The 17107-nt window shown below is 35.0% G+C and overlaps 1 protein-coding gene across 1 annotated transcript; it reads left to right on the top strand.

Moving 5' to 3' along the window:
• Positions 1-10176: 10176 nt before the first annotated feature.
• On the top strand, positions 10177-12888 carry LOC120349689. Its single transcript, XM_039420200.1, has 3 exons — positions 10177-10211; positions 10863-11274; positions 12815-12888. The coding sequence occupies exons 2-3, from the start codon at positions 10923-10925 to the stop codon at positions 12886-12888; spliced, it is 426 nt and encodes a 141-aa protein (XP_039276134.1). The 5' UTR covers positions 10177-10211; positions 10863-10922.
• The last annotated feature ends 4219 nt before the right edge of the window (positions 12889-17107 follow it).

Here is a 17107-nt window from a genome sequence, read left to right as displayed (position 1 = left end):
GTGTCACTTATAGAGTATGCTTCTGAAATTTGGAATAGAGAAAGACTGATCACAACAAAAAAAAATTGAATCCGTTCAAAGGAGATTTGTGCATCTGATGTTAAAGCGCCTTCAACCGGATATGCAGCATCTATCCTACAGCCAGTTTTGTCGTGAAGTTGACCTGGAAACTTTGGAATGGAGGAGAGAGAAGCTTGATGCTATATTTCTGCACAAATGCCTTCATGGATATCTGAAAGTTGGCAATCATGGAGTTGGAATTGTAGTACCCACACACAATTTGAGGAATTTCCATCAGTTTCATGCCTATGTGAGAAGTTATACATTGCCTCTTGAAAGATGTATCACAATAGGCAACCGTTTGGCCAATAGAATCGACTTCTTTGAACATTCAAATTCATTCAAAAATGAAATAAAATCTTTGCAAGAAGCCAGTAACGTTATATCTGTATTTTCTATATTTTCGGTACTAAATTTGTTCTTATTTGCCTCTGAGAGAGACCAGCGAAGGCCTAGGCTGTCTTCCAGAGAGCTGTTAAAGTAACTAGTGAGGTCAAGATTATCAAGTTCCATCTCAATTTGAGTTGTATTTCGCTGTTGTGTGGTTGCTATCACTGATTATCAAGTTCCATCTCAGTTTGAGTTGTATTTCGCTGTTGTGTGGTTGCTATCACTGATTATCAAGTTCCATCCCAGTTTGAGTTGTATTCCGCTGTTGTGTGGTTGCTATCACCTTTGACTATAGAAAGATTCTTTCTATAGTCAAAGTTCTATAATCAAATTCTATTCTTATAATCACTTTCTATAATCAAATTCTTTCTATAGTCAAAGCTATCACTGATTATCAAGTTCCATCTCAGTTTGAGTTGTATTTCGCTGTTGTATGGTTGCTATCACTGATTATCAAGTTCCATCTCAGTTTGAGTTGTATTTCGCTGTTGTGTGGTTGCTGTCACTGATTATCAAGGTCCATCCCAGTTTGAGTTGTATTTCGCTGTTGTGTGGTTGCTATCACTGATTATCGAGTTCCATCTCAGTTTGAGTTGTATTTCGCTGTTGTGTGGTTGCTATCACTGATTATCAAGTTCCATCTCAGTTTGAGTTGTATTTCGCTGTTGTGTGGTTGCTATCACTGATTATCAAGTTCCATCTCAGTTTGAGTTGTATTACGCTGTTGTGTGGTTATTATGCTGTTGTTGTGTGGTTATTATGCTGTTGTTGTGGTGACTATTTTGAACACTCAACTGAAGTCCTTGATGATGTCCCACCACAAAATATATATAATTATGATGAGACATGCATGTCTGATGATCCAGGTAGGAAGAAGATGTGATCATTTCTATGGCATAAATTTTTCACCGTAATTGAATCACTTCATCTTTTTCATTTGAAAAACTTGTTTCCCCATCCAAAACAGTGTTCAAATGTTCTTTTGTAGCCTATATATGTGCTTCCTAAAATCACACAGTTCTAACCATCATTCTAATCAATCTCTGACTCTGATTATACATCTAATGAATCGCTTGATCTAATTTCTTCCAATAAATCTCTTGGTTTATTCTCTTGGTTCATTCATGTTCATATTTTCTTCCAGATAATGTTTCCATGATCATAATAGATGAAATCTTTCAAGTCAAAACCCCATGTAACTTTTGATGTGAAAATTGGAATTAATTGAAGGACCTCATCAGTAATTAATAACCCAATCACCCCCTAAACTCTACTAGTAAATCAGAAAATTAGTCCTTTGATTAAAATCTCATTCATTAATATTTTTGATAGTTTCTACTTCTGTCCCTTTTTAGGACATGTTTTTTCGCATGATATAATAATAATAATTGCCATATGGAATTGCCACATGTTAATGGTGGAAAGTGCATTTATCAATGGTATATACCGAGTAAGTGCACTATAGCCATTAGCATGTGGTCATTTCTATGGCATATTTGGAATATTAAGCTCGATAGCCTGCCAATAGTGGGGTATTCAGCTGTTTCAAATATGAAAGTATTTAATTATTAAAAAAGTTTGTTCAAAATGAATATTTTTTTCTTCAAATGGGATTGCCACATTATAATGGTGAAAAGTGCACTTCAGCTGTACATACCAGGTAAGTGCACTACAGCCATTAGCATGTGGTCATTTCTATGAAAGCACTGGTTATTATCCATTAAACATTAGCATTGTGATTCAAATTCAATTTGTTTTTGAAATATCCCACATAACATATATGCATCATGATAATTATATAAGACTGATATAATATGAATCAAAAAGCTCTCCATCCATGTCTCCACTGAACTACACCTTCAATAACTTCACCTTAATAGTTTTCAATATTACTCTGATTGAATCACTTCATGTTTTTCTGCCCCACAAGGGGCAATTGAATAATTTTTTTCTTTCGATATCAATGCAGATATAAAGGCTTTTATCTTTTCTTTCCCTCATTTTCCTAATTTTACTTTCAATTCTCATCTCCTATTTTTTCAATTCCAAATTTTTGTTTCATCCACTTAATTCGTTAAAATTACAAATTCGTAAAATTAATTTACAGCTTGAAGTGTCGTCGAGAATTTATCAAAAGAAAAATGCCTCATTTTGTTGCCAAGAGTATCAAACAAAAAATGAGGCTCAAACGACAGACCCACTATTGAAGACCCAAGTCTAAATTGGAAGAAATTAATAGCCTGGATTTCAGATAAGTATTTTATGTGCATTTGAAAAGGCTATTATATAGCCATTATTGAACTTTGAGAAAAATGATAATGCTCTTAAAGCTACAAGCAAGTAGCTATGTTGTTAGAACATAGATGTCATATCAAAAAAGATATTAGTATGTTCATTCTAGGGAATCGCCAGTATATCTATGTATATGAACCATTTTTGAAGCTGTTTATTGTTTATTAATAGTAACCAGTTTAAATATTTGGCTCTTTCATTGTGATCTTTTTGAATTGATTCAAGGTTATGAATCTACTAACATATATTTGTGTTAGGCTTAGCCCTTGGACTGGGCTAGTATAAAATGTATTTTATGAAAACGTTTTGTTGGCTATGCCTCTACTAATGTAGACATATTCTCATGTTGTTTCAGAATGCCTCCTCGAAGAGAAGCTGGTAAAGATCCTGATGGAAGACCTGCTCCTAAAAAGAAGCCAAAATTTCTGTACTCAGAAGAGGCAATGCATTCAGCCTTACAAGCCGTCAGGGAGGGGAAAATGTCCAGTAGGAAGGCAGCACGTGAATTTTCTGTCCCTTTTCCACCCTACAATACAAAGTTAAGGGTAAATCTCCAGAGGATAGGAAAATGGGCCCATCGACAGTCCTCACTAAAGAGGAAGAAGATATTCTAGTAAGATACATCGTTGCAAATGCAAAAAAGGGGTTCCCTCTTAGTAAGCGCTCATTAGCTGAGACAGTTCAGAATATATTGAATGAAGATAACCGGCCCAACCCTTTTATCAACAACAAACCAGGAAGATCGTGGCTGAAATCCTTTATGAAGTGGAATCCTGGACTCACACAGTGTCATGCAGAAGTAATCAATCGAGGCCGAGCTCAGGTAACAGAAGAAAAGATTTGACATTGGGGATTGGATCTCAAATCCCACTTGGACGAAGAAGATGCTTTAGATATCCTTGAAGATCCAAAGAGAATTTTCAACTGTGATGAATCAGGGTTTCGAACAAATCCTGATTCTGGCCTTGTACTTGGACCTGTGAACTATGAAAACTTTTATATAATAAAAGATGGATCGGAAAAAGAAAACATTTCTTGTCTAGTCACAGCAAATGCAGCAGGAGATGTTTTGCCACCTTGCATTGTATTTCCATATGTAAGAATTCCAAAAGAAGTAGCAAGAAATTGCAATCCAGAATAGTCACTTGGCCGTTCTTAATCAGGTTGGATGACTGGTCAAATTTTTTTTTTGTTATATTGGCAACACTTTTATTCCTTGGCTGAAGAAATACAACATCAAATTACCAGCTATTATTAATTGATGGACATAGAAGTCATCTGACTTTGAATGTGTGCAGACTGTGTGAAGCAAATCAAATTATTCTCTATGCACTGCTGCCTAATGCAACACACATCATTCAACCATTGGATGTGTCAGTTTTCGGGCGTTAAAAGCTGGTTGGAGGATTCTTATTGAAGACTGGAAGAAGGTTTCTAAAAATAGAGTTTTGTCAAGAGCAAAGTTTCCCCAGCTTTTTGAAACAGTACTTCAGGAGAGGGCTACTATCAAAGTTATTCAAATGGATTTCGAAAGTGTGGGATATTCCATTTGTTTAGACAACATCGACTATTCCAAATGCATGACCCATTCATCACGGATAGAAAAAGTACCGACAACTGATCATGCAATGCTATACCGGCAAAACCTACTGAGTTTGGCATTCCTCATCTACTTTTCATCGAATCCTGCATGAGAGAAAATAGAGCAGAGGAGTTTAGAGCCAATGAAAATAAGCCATGGGAAGGAGAGGAAAGTGCAAAGGAGCTGTTCTATCTGTGGAAAAAGCTGAGAAACAAGTGTAGGTCTATTGACAATGAAGCTAGACCTGAACTTCAACAAGAGCCACCACAAGATCTACCAGAACTTCAACAAGAGCCACCACAAGATCTACCAGAACTTCAACAAGAGCCACCACAAGATCTACCAGAACTTCAACAAGAGCCACCACAAGATCTACCAGAACTTCAACAAGAGCCACCACAAGATGTACCAAAACTTCAACAAGCTACTCAACAGGCCCTACCGCAAGAAGAAGCAGAACACACTCCAGAGCAGTCTATATTACCAGCTGTTCAACTTGAAGAGCTCACCATTGAAATTCCACCAGGGCCCTCTGAAAAAATTGTTATTACGCCAGTCAAGATACCCAAGTGCAAGTCACTCATATTAGTCCTGCATTCATGGATAATATTGTGTGGCCAGTGGAGTCACCATCAAAGAATCCCAATAAACCCAAGGAACAGCTTCCTCATGCAGCAACATCGCGTAAATGGCTGAATTACTGGGAGGCAATGGACGAGAAAAAGAATAAAAAAGAAGAGGAAAAAGAAAGGAGGAAGATGGTAAGGGAAGAAAAAAAAAGTTTGGGAAGAACAAAAAATAAGAAAAAAGAGCCAACATGCAATTCTGACCCAATGCCATCTACTTCCAAAAAAAATAAGAAGAAAGATTGGTTCTGTCCCAATATAATGGGAGCTACAACATGGACGTTGAGATGCGCAGTGGGAAGAAGTGGGTGGGTCCTTGCAATGACTGTAAGAGTTGGTACCATAAGAGCTGCATTTCAAAAAAGTTAATTGTGAAGTTTGCTCTAGATGATGTTAGTGATGATGATGAAACTGACTTTGTGTGTGATATGTGTTTTGGAATAAGTGATGATGATTTAGGCCTAGAAGATGTAAAGATGACTGATGATGATGATTGAACCTAAATATTGATGACTATATATAATTCATAACATCTATTAATAAACATGTTTATTTGTTCTTATAACTTGTTTTATCAACTCCAATACCTAGCCTATCAGACTAATATTACTATCATATTTTATGATCAATCATTGGATCTTCCCTGATCAATCATTGGCTCTGGTCGATCAATAACTGCCACTTTATGTTTTCAAACTGATCAAATGGAATAAAATATACAACCTCTAATTGAAAATAAATTTTGATTGTATGGTTGCATTCACCAGAAAAAGTACTACAACCTTGGTCAAGGAAGGAACATCTTCACACAATGTTATTAGGAGAAAATATTATTTGATCACAATCATGTTCTTAACTGATCAATTACTGGTTCATCCTAACTGATTATATTTTATGTCATGGTGATTGAGATGTAATTGCACTGAAAAAAACTTCTGCTACATTTATCCAATCATGGAGAAGTAATTACTGATATATTATTCAAAACTATAGTAAAATTATATTTATTTATTCTAAATACGACTTTGAAAAATAGACAAGGAGTTAAGAGGTTATCTGGGCGGCAACTTTTACAGGTTATGTTCTCTTATGTGGAGTTACGAGGTTTTTTTAGCATTTTAAGTAGGTAGTAAAGAAACTAAAACCTTTTTCCTATAAAAATAAATAATAACTATTATTTATTGAATCATAATTGAATTGATTAACAGTGAAGTCAATCACAAATATTGTTGTTGTTAATACTTTGTGAATGACCAATTATTTACAAAGCATGATCAATTATTAGGCTATCAATATGTGTCCCTAAAAAAACCGGCCAATCCCGTTTGCCTGGAGGTACTGTTGAGTATTATTTAATACTTTGCAGTACTTAATTAAATATTCCCTTCCAGAACACGAAAACGGAAACCAGCAAAAATCTTTCCTGAATCCAGATCAAGACGTTTGGTAGAGATGGCAGTCAAAGGAAATCATTCAACACAACCAAATTTCTACAAACAGCATATTAAGGCTCCTTGTAACAATGGAAATGATAATGTCGATGATGTCCCCATAGTGACAGAAAAAACTCCAATTATATCTGATTTTGATAATATCCACAGCTTAGAAACCACTACAGAAACGCCACAAGATAATACAACTGATGCTTCACACCTGAATGAAACTCATCTCACTCAACCAACTTCTGACAAACAGCATGAGGCTCCGTGTAACAATCTTTATGGAAAAAATTGTTCTAATGATGTCCCCAAAGTGACAGAAGAAACTTTCGTCATATTTGATGATACTATCAACTGCTTCGAGACCACAATAATTGAAACGCCACAAGACGAGTCAACTGATACTTCAAACCTGAATGACACTCATCTTGCACATCCAACTTCCTTAAAACATCGCGAGGCTCCTTGTAACTATGGAAATTGTTATAATAATGATATCCCTATACTGACAGAAGAGACTCCAGTAATATTTGATAATAATGAAAACTGCTTTGAGACCATTATACCGGTAATTGAAACGCCAGAAGTCAAGTCAACTGATGCTTCAAACCTGAATGACACTCATCTTACTCTACATTCACTTGACAATAATGATATGGATATAGAATTTAGACTTTTTGATAACCCGTTTTTGAATGATTCAGATTCTAAAAGTTTGACTCTATTGAGAGAAAATGTAAATCCGACGAATTTGACCACTGAAATGCCACAGGATAACTCAACTGACGCTTCAAACCTAAATGACACTCATCTTACTCTTCATTCACTTGAAAATAATGATATGGATACAGAAATTGGACTTTTAAATAACGCGGAATCTGAATTAGATAATTCTGATAATGAAAGATCAACTACTGGATTGAGAGAAAATATGGATATGAAAAATCTGGGAGACGCTAATATTTCTGATGAAGATTTCAAGCTATTTGAACATGATGAACCAAAAATGAATAAACGGAAGAAGAGACACCAGGTCAATTCATCAACTTGGAAAATAAATCAGTGGAAAGAAAGTCGAAAGCTTGGTAAGGAATATGTGGGGAGAGCTAAAGATCAAGTAAATGCAAAGTCAAAATTTATAAAGAAAAGGTGTGCTAGAGTAATGAGACAAAGATGTAAATGCAACAGAAAAGATAAAAGTTTATTACAATGCAGCACTTTAACTGAAGAAGAGAGAAAGAAGAATTTTGATGAATTTTGGGAATCTAGATGCGTGGTCAGCTGAAAAAGTCTTTGTACAGTTGTTGACTAGAAAATCAAACATTGCTAGACCTCGGGATCGTAAAGAAGAGACAAAAAGTAGAAGGAAAAACTCATGTCAATATTATCTAAAAAAAGGCACCAACATAGTACGAGTTTGTAAAACCATGTTCTTAAACACACTGAGCATTGGGGAGTGGACAGCTATAAATTGGCAGAAAAAAAACAACACAACAGAAGACAATTCATCATACTCTGACAACTCAGATCATGAAAATGAGATTGTTCCTGCTACTAAAAAGCTCAGAAAGCCAAAGGAAATGGAGGCACTGGAGGATTTTTTCACTTCTCTACCGAAGGTAGAGTCTCATTATTGTCGAAGAAGATCAGCAAAACTATACTGTGAACCTTTATGGCATTCCAAACAAGAACTATTTCAATTTTATAAGACTGATTGGTGCATGAAAAAAAACATCAATCCAGTTTCTCTTTGTACATTTTTGAACTGTTTTGAAGACAGAAATTTGTCCATATTTCAGCCCAAAAAAGATGCATGTGACTATTGTGAATCTTATAAATCCGGAAATATGAGCAGAGAAGAGTATGAAGATCATATTTTGAGAAAGGATGAAGCAAGAGTGGAAAAAGAGAGAGACAAAGAAGACATTAAATCAATTACATTTACAATGGACCTGCAATCGCTGTTGCTTAGTCCCAGATCAAACGTATCATCACTCTATTATAAAATGAAGTTGTCAGTTCACAACTTCACTATTTTTAATTTGGGTACAAAAGAAGGATTCTGCTACCTTTGAAATGAGACTGAGGGAGGACTCTCGTCGAATGAGTTTTCAACTTTAATTTCTAATTTTGTTTTATCACAACTTCCTTTACTTCCAGATAAAGAAAAAATTGTTTTATATAGTGATGGTTGCTCATACCAAAATCGTTGTTGCAATTTATCCAACGCTCTGCTACATGTAGCATCGACCAAAAACGTGATAATCGAGCAGAAATTTTTAGAAGTTGGCCATACACAGATGGAAGCGGATGCGATGCACTCACTCATTGAACGTAGACTTAAAAACAAAAAAATTAATGTGCCGGCTGACTACATCAATGTTTGTAGGGAAGCACGAAAATCACCTACACCTTTCAATGTTTACTATTTAAACCACCGATTTTTCAAAAAAATTGATAATCATTTGTTTTACAACAGTATTCGTCCTGGCAGAGGCGTTGGTCAGTCAAGAGTGAATGAGATTCGTGCATTAAGATACCTGCCAATTTGAAATTCCAGTATAAGCTTAGCTTTTCTGATGAGTGGCAGGATATCCCACAGAGGTTAAACAAAGTAGTGAAGCCCACAAATATTGAATGTCTACCTAGCCTCTATGAAGAAAGGATTGCAGTAAAGCACAGTAAATATGAAGATTTACAAGATTTGAAATCTATTTTGGAGTTTGACTACCATAGTTTTTATGATGAGCTCCCTCATTGAGATACAACTTTTTCAACCATCATTTTCACTATTAATTTCAAATAATTATTTAACTGTTAATTCCAATCAATCATGATTTTTATCTTTTAGCTCATCATAACAACTATTGTATTGTACTCAAAAGTCAAAATTTATTTCAAATCCAGTAGCCTAAATGTTCAATTCTTTCTGATGAATAATTGATTTCAATCAATCAATTCCAAGTTTGAATTTTTATGTTTTTTAATTATAAATCCTAATCTCATTTTTAGTGTTAGTAATTTAGCAGTAAAAGCCCACATTTATTGCAGATACACGATGAACTTAAATACTTAGGCTATGTACTTTTTCAAACTACTCATCTATTATTATTAAGAATTAATGTTTATCTAGTGAAGTGTCAATTTAAAAAATAAATTACTCAATATCCATGAAGTTATAATAGTATTTCCTATCATGATTCTATTGTGAATCAGAAAATATATTTTCATAGTTAATCATTCTTTTCGACCTTAGGCCTACTTTACTGTGTGCTGTTTCGACTGATGAAAAACTTGAAACTATTGATATGCATTGTGCTCATATTATTTCTCCAATAGTGTTTATTAAAGAAATTTGCTGCAATGACAATTTTGAAAAAATATATATCATATTATCATGTTTTAATAATAAACCTACTTGAATTCTATACAAAAATTGTTCATTCATTTCTGGTCCTATTTAATATCATCATGACCATTTTGATAACCACTTATCTCCAGTGCAAACGGTGTGAAAACCACTTAACTCCTTTAAAATATGCAAGAAAAACGGAAAATTGCTTTTGAATATTTTAAACTCACCAAAACATTATATACAATTATTTTTTCAAGTTTTGAAACAATTTCCTAATGTAGGTAAAAATTGGTAAGGTTTTTTTCATCTCCTGTAAAATTTTACACTATGGAGTTACGAGGTTTTCAAATTAAGGTAATGAGTTGGATTATGGAGAACGAGTTTCACCTGCACAATTGTCTCAAACACCAGATGAAAACTGTAAAAATGACATTGATATTCAGAAATCCATCTCACATGACGAAGAGGTAAGCCCAAATTGATAATAGTCATGTTTACTAGGGGCATAACGGCTGTGGAAGCACTGATCTAGCAGCTAGATACTAGTTTGACATTCATCTTACTAAACTGTATGAAAAATCATTAGCCGGTAAAGGGGTATTTTGTACAGTACAAGATTCACAATATTATTATATCACTACCTGTTATGTGAACAAGATAATGATGATTGAGCTGGATCTAAGATGCTTGTTTGAATAATTAGCAAGTTGTTAATCACAACTATTCTTCAAGCTCTTAGATCAAATAGTATTCTATCACTATATTTTTAGAATAATAGTCATGCATGGATTACAAGTAATTCTTTATTGATCAAGACAAAAAACATCTGCTATAAATCTACTATTTTCATGGGTTGTTACTGACTCGTTATCAATCTCATATGGATATATGACATTTCTCTCTCTTCCCATGTAAAGCAATGATTTCTGCTAGTTCATGGGGAAAAATATCAAACTGACAAGCTATTTGACACAAGCTGATGTAAAGTTTGGGTTCAATACCAATAAGATTTATTTTTTGTGAATGTTATTCAGCAATATTTGACTAGATTTATGCGAATATTGCAGTTAATACTTCCCTTCCATAGAATAATACTGTTTTTCTCTTTCATCTCTCAGGAATCCATAGTCGACGACACTGATGCTGATCAATCATATCATCAAGAAGCAAACGAGAGTATGTCATCTTCTAACGAGGAACAAACTGCCATTGAAGAGCAAACAAGAGGGAAGCGTTGGAGAACATCTCGTCCTATGATGTGGAAAGTTAATAAGGCCAAAGAAATGCGTGCCCAGTGCATGCCTTATGTAACAAAGAGAGGGGGAATGGATGGCAAGGCCCCAAAGCCTATTGATTGCAGCTCCTGCCGGTTTAAGTGTCAAAAGAATTTCAGTGAAGACGACAGGAAATATATCTGCAAGTCCTACTGGTCACTAAGAGATTATGGTAGGCAAAAAGATTTCATATTGAAACATATTGTGAGCACATTGCCTAAACGCCGTGAAGTGGATGAGTCCAGTCCAAGTGCACGTATCTTATCAAAACAATACTCCTTATCAAATAAAGATGGTACTCATAGAGTTTGTGCTAAATTTTTCGAAAAAACTCAATATATGTTGGAGAAATTTGTATTTTGCCGCCTACTTGAAGTAGTGCCATCTATATCTTATTGTATTGTGTGTATCTGTGTGATCTGAATAAAGCGCGACTTGCCAGCTAAACCTTGTCTCGGCTACATTCTATATAGGTTATGGACCCAGGAAGCTCTAATAAAGTTAATTAAATGTTTTATTTTACTTTCTAGTAAAGTATGTTGAAAGTCAAAGTGAATTCTATGTGAAATTTTCTTCGTGAAAAACTGAAACCTGTGTGAATTGATGTGTGCTGTAGGCCAATCAAAAATACCGTGTGTTATGATGCAACGTGCTATGCTTATTGCTTCCTTAAGTGTTTTAAGCTGAAATTAAAATAATAATATTGAATTGGAAAACGAGAACAGTTTTCTGCTGTGTTTCGGACAATTTTAAGTCTCAAGATGAACTCTTCCGACTTGGTAGCTAGGTTCAATGGCACCAACTACAAACAATGGCTATTTCAAATGAATGTGCTCTTCGAGCTAAAGGCTGCCTAGATGTTGCTTTTGGCAAAGAAACAGAACCAATTGACAAAAAAGAATTGAAGGACTGGAATAAGTTAGATGCAACTGCTATGTTTACACTAACTACTGCAATGGACCAGAAACAAATTGTGTTGATCGAAAACTGTGAAACTTCATTGAAATCATTCAAAAACTTGACTCAATCTAATGTCAAAAATCCGAAATTAACAAAATTTTAATAATAGACAAATTTCATCAATACAAAATGGACCCATGTGATAATGTAGCAACCCACATTAATAAAATTGAAAGTCTTGCTAAAGAAGCCAGGGATATGGGCAAGAATATAAGTGAACTATCGATAATAACAAAAATCTTGAGTACCCTACCATCAAAATATAGGACAGTGAGACAAGCTTGGTTCTCAATGCCTGAAGAAAAACAAACTATAACGAACTTGACTTCAAGACTTCTTGATGAAGAGAGAGCTCTAACTGAAGAGGAAAGCAATGATCAAGCTCTATCTACCTCAACAGTTCAGAAGAAGAATACGCCATCAGAAAAAAGGACAGTAATTTGCTATAACTGTCGTGGTAAAAATCACATTGCAAAAAAATGCAAGAAGCCAAAAATGTTTCATGGAAAGACATTTCAATCGACTCCTGAAAACGTGCGCCAACGGGAAAATCGTGACAACCAAAATTATGGAGATGGAGAACGTTCACATTTTTCTGCTTTCAACGCTGAAGAATCAGATTTCGACCTGGATGATTCTGAAGACTCAGAGCCATGGTATTTGAGCCAATAATGGTATTTGGTCGTGGAAGACCCCGGAACTTAAATCCTCAACTTGTGAAAGCATACCCAAGTATTTTACCCATCAGTGCTGCTAAGAAGAAGGATCTCATCAGATTGTGCCAAAAAACATAATACCAGAAGAATTGCACAATTGGTATCAAAACTTGCCATCAGTGGAGAAGAATAGTGACAGATTGCCTGAGCCAGGAGTTTCTGACAACAGTGACGTGGAAGGTGAAGAGGATTAGAGAATGTTCTGTTAGAGAATGTTAGAGAATCTCACCGTTCTTATAGCTTAGAAGATAATCTAATAAATTATTATTGAATTGTTGTTTCTCAGTTTATTTATTGGTTTCAAAATAATTACTATGTACATATTAATATTTTTGCAAAGTATTGACCATAGTTTTGTATGTCATAGTTTTTTATATAGTCTATTTATGAATAATGTCATGTGAGGACTTTAAATGATTATTATTCGAGTTATTTCGTGAGGTGGCAAATTAACAAGAATTAAGGTTCTTTGTGATGATTAAAAATTGTTTAAATGCTATAGTTTAATGTAATTGCTAGATGAATATTGATGTCTGAAGTGATATAATAGTGTTTTCCACAATAATGATAAAAAAGGAAAAATATGACAAGAATAGCTTGCTTCTTTTGAATTGGTAAGGCTTAAAGATAATGTAAATAGCTCATTCTTTTTCCAAATCTATAATCATTTTTTTTAAATGAATAAATAAATTTAAGAAATTCTCGAATTATGCAGTACTCTTAATTTAAATCCTCAAATTCTAAGTTCAGATTGGAAAATATGAACTGAAATCTGTGTTTTAGGTTTCACATTCAATGTCATCATGTAACAACTAATCTAGTTTTTGAGAGAGGAAAAAGTCATTAAGTACAGCTTTTCAATAATTCACTTGTATTTGGGAAAAGTTGTGAAGGAGATGGGCTCACCTCGGGAGGAATTTGGGCTGTTCTCAATGGCGATCTGAACATGGACACCAAGTCGCTGACCATCAGTTGGGCCACCATAGTTGAAAAGGGAGTGGCTTTTTGGTTTGAACTGGTCGTGGTATCTCATACATCTGCCTTACTGATGTACTCCATGACATAGATGCTTTGTCATGAAGTTTTCTAAATGTGAGCTAAATGAAGTCAATCAGTTGGGGAGTGGAAACATATTCATAGAGTAGCCTATTGTTCACTTTGTAGTGAAAGTTGCAGATGGCTCTTATGATTCGGTTTTGTTTGCTAAATAGACGTTTTCTATTTGCCTTAGATAGGTATGGGAACCAGACAGGGGCGGCATAGGTCATGTATGCCCTGATGATTGCTGTGAATATGAGCAGCCAAAACTTCAGGGGGAGAGAGGGGGTGATTAGAAGAGGGAATAGTTGTTCAAACAGCACACGACAGTGTTGTATTTTCACATAAATTTGTTGTTTGAAGTTAAGGGTACTACTTAAAATTGTTGATTGACGGAATTCACGCCCAACTTGTCGTTTATGGACTGGCCTGGCAAAATGCATCATGAGTGGACACCTTTAGGAATCAAGTGGAGTGGATATTCATCCACGGTAATTATGGGTGGAAGTCCACCCATTAGTCCTAACCTTCCTAATGCTATTATAATAATATGAATCAGATAGGGCCCTTACAATATTGATATTAGCCAATAACAAGCATTGTAGAAAAATCATGTCCAAAAGCCAGCTGTTCAACTTTTGGTCAAATGGGGTTTGAGTGCAAAATTAGTCAGAAGCCACCCCAAGAAAGTGTGGTAATAATAATCTGATGACCTTTATGAGTCTACTTGACTGGTAATGATCATTGTGTCATGATAATGACAGCAGCTGGTTTAGGATTATGTTATCAGCTGTTTACCACATTCATTCCTTGCTTGGTAAACTGGATATAACCTACAAGTATGACGAAATATATGTGATCTTAGTTATACAAACAATTTTTTCCAGGTATGTTGATTTTGGGAATGATGCCAATAACCATGAGGACAATGCTTCAGAGGCAAACGAAGCACTTGTTTTCATGATCAATTGTATGAATGATGGCTGGAAACTACCAATTGGATTTTTCCACATTCACGGAGTCAATGGAATCCAAAAATCAAACTTGATTTCAACATCTCTCATGATGCTACATGACGTGGGAGTTGAAGTTTGTAGCATCACATTTGATGGAGCTTCAAGCAACATTTCAGCTGCTGCTGACCTTGGTGTTTCATTCTCAGCAACTGAAAAAACAGATTTTCCTCACCCAATTTCAGGGGCTCCAGTTTTTATTATCCAAGAAACCTCCACACATGGTAAAGCTGGTGAGAAATTCCTTTGGGACTTGCAAAATAATTTATGACTCTGAAAATAAGGCAGTGAAGTGGGAGCTCTTAGAATAAATAGTTTTAATCCAAGAAAAAAGAGGTTTGCACCCTGGAACAAAAATGACCAGGCGCTACATAAACTGGCAATGCGAGAAGATGAAGGTTAAATTAGCAGTTCAAACACTGAGCAAGAGCGTTGCCAAAGCTATCAAGTATCTTCGACCTATTCAATATTCTCAACACTTTGTGGCTACTGAAAAATTTATTGGCATGTTAAATGATGCTTTTGATTTGCTGAATAGCAGAAACTATTTAGCAAAAGGATACAAGAGAGGAATTCATAAGAATTGTAGAAATTATAGAATATATAATGAATTTGAAGTCAACACCCACTGACAACCCTCTGTGTCAACTGGTTTTGTTGGACTGGTGATGAGCTTGAAATCAGTCAAATGTATTTATAATAGGCATTACTGTGAAAAATACCAGACACGGGGGTTCAGATTTCTGCTTACATACAAACTGTGCCAGGATCACTTGGAAGTGTTTTTCAGTGCCATTAGAAGTGTGGGGGGCGCATAATAACAATCCCACATTAAGACAATTTAAAGCAGCATTCAAACACCTGCTCATGCACACAGCAGTCACGGGAGCAGCAAACAGAAATTGTGTTGAGGACATCCCTATTATCATTTTGACAGTAAGCTCCAACATCACCTCAAAAAAAAAAGTTAATAGAAGTCGTCAGCAGCTGCTTTAAATCTCAGAATGGACATCTTCTCGACCACAACTACTTTTTGACTTCCAGCGCAGATACCCAGCAACTATCTGAGTATGTGAATGACATAGTCGTGGTGTATGTAGCAGGATTTGTTGTAAAAGAATTGAAAAAAATCTATAGTGAGAAATTTGTTCAGCAGCTATTGAAGAAGACTATCATATAACTGGCAGACTAATAGCAATGAAGCAATATGGCTCAGACTCAAGCAAACAGAGCCTAGTACAGCCGTCAAAGGATTCAATCCACGTTTGTAGTGTTATAGAATCATAAATAAGAATCCGAAATAAAATAGGAGATTTGAACAATCAATCTAATATTATGCTCCGGTTGGTGGTGAGTGTGATGAAGGGAGTAAAAAGAGACATTTTTCATCATACGAAAAACATATGTTTGTTTCTCCAATAGAATCTAACCACCTCCATAATTTGATCGAGACAATAGTGTACTAGTACTGTAAAGTAAGACTGCATCACCTAAGTAAGTCGATCATCAATAAAGACAATTTGTAGAGTCAGAAGTCGTCTGACAAAGATTATTCTATTCAAGAACCAGTGCATTTTGTCTTTTATTTTGTAATATTACATTTTTTCTCGATTGGAATCGAATCTTCAATTCAAGATCTATAAAACTTTATAGTTAATATCAGAGTAATCGATTACGGACAACTTTTTGACTGAGAATTTATCGTAAATGATTGTGTTGCATATTCCATGATGTCACTGAGGCTGGGTTGACAGAATTAACAGATAAATGGTTTATTTAAATAGAGATGATATAAAAAATTTAAAATAATAGTTTCAAAATAAAGTTTTATTGAGAACAAATATAAAATGTGAATTCTAAACTTGTAATTTATAATTTTTTTTGGTGACATGTCCGTAACATCGACACTGAAGAAGCTTTGCTCTGTTCCTGGTAGCTAGGCTTTTCCTGTGCCTTCTCTGAAACTTATGGCTGGCTATGTGTGTTGTAGTTTGTGCTCTCTGAATAATTTTCTGTTTAAGTGAATTTATTAATGTTTTAAATTGAGTTTTGAACAGTTTGTAGTGTTCTATTTTGTCTGTATATTGTTTATTGTGTATACAAGCCAATAGCCACTGTTTTTCAACTATATAAACTGGATAAGTAAGTTATTTAGCTCGTAGTGACTTTAGATGCTTAGGCTTGTAAGATATTGTTCTTTGTGTATTTGTGTAGTATATTGCCAAAATTCATCTGAAGATTATAAGTTCATTTGCTCTGAAAATTGGATTTCTCATTCATAGGCGATAGATCCATTCATAGTTTACCAAGAATCTATTACGTTGGAGCCGATAACTATCCTTAGGTTAATAGGTGTGAAATG

The sequence above is a fragment of the Nilaparvata lugens genome, chromosome 2 (genome assembly GCF_014356525.2).
Source record: "Nilaparvata lugens isolate BPH chromosome 2, ASM1435652v1, whole genome shotgun sequence".
Lineage (NCBI taxonomy): Eukaryota > Metazoa > Arthropoda > Insecta > Hemiptera > Delphacidae > Nilaparvata > Nilaparvata lugens.
The sequence above is the reverse complement of the archived record's forward strand: the minus strand, read 5'-3'. Positions and strand labels throughout refer to the sequence as shown.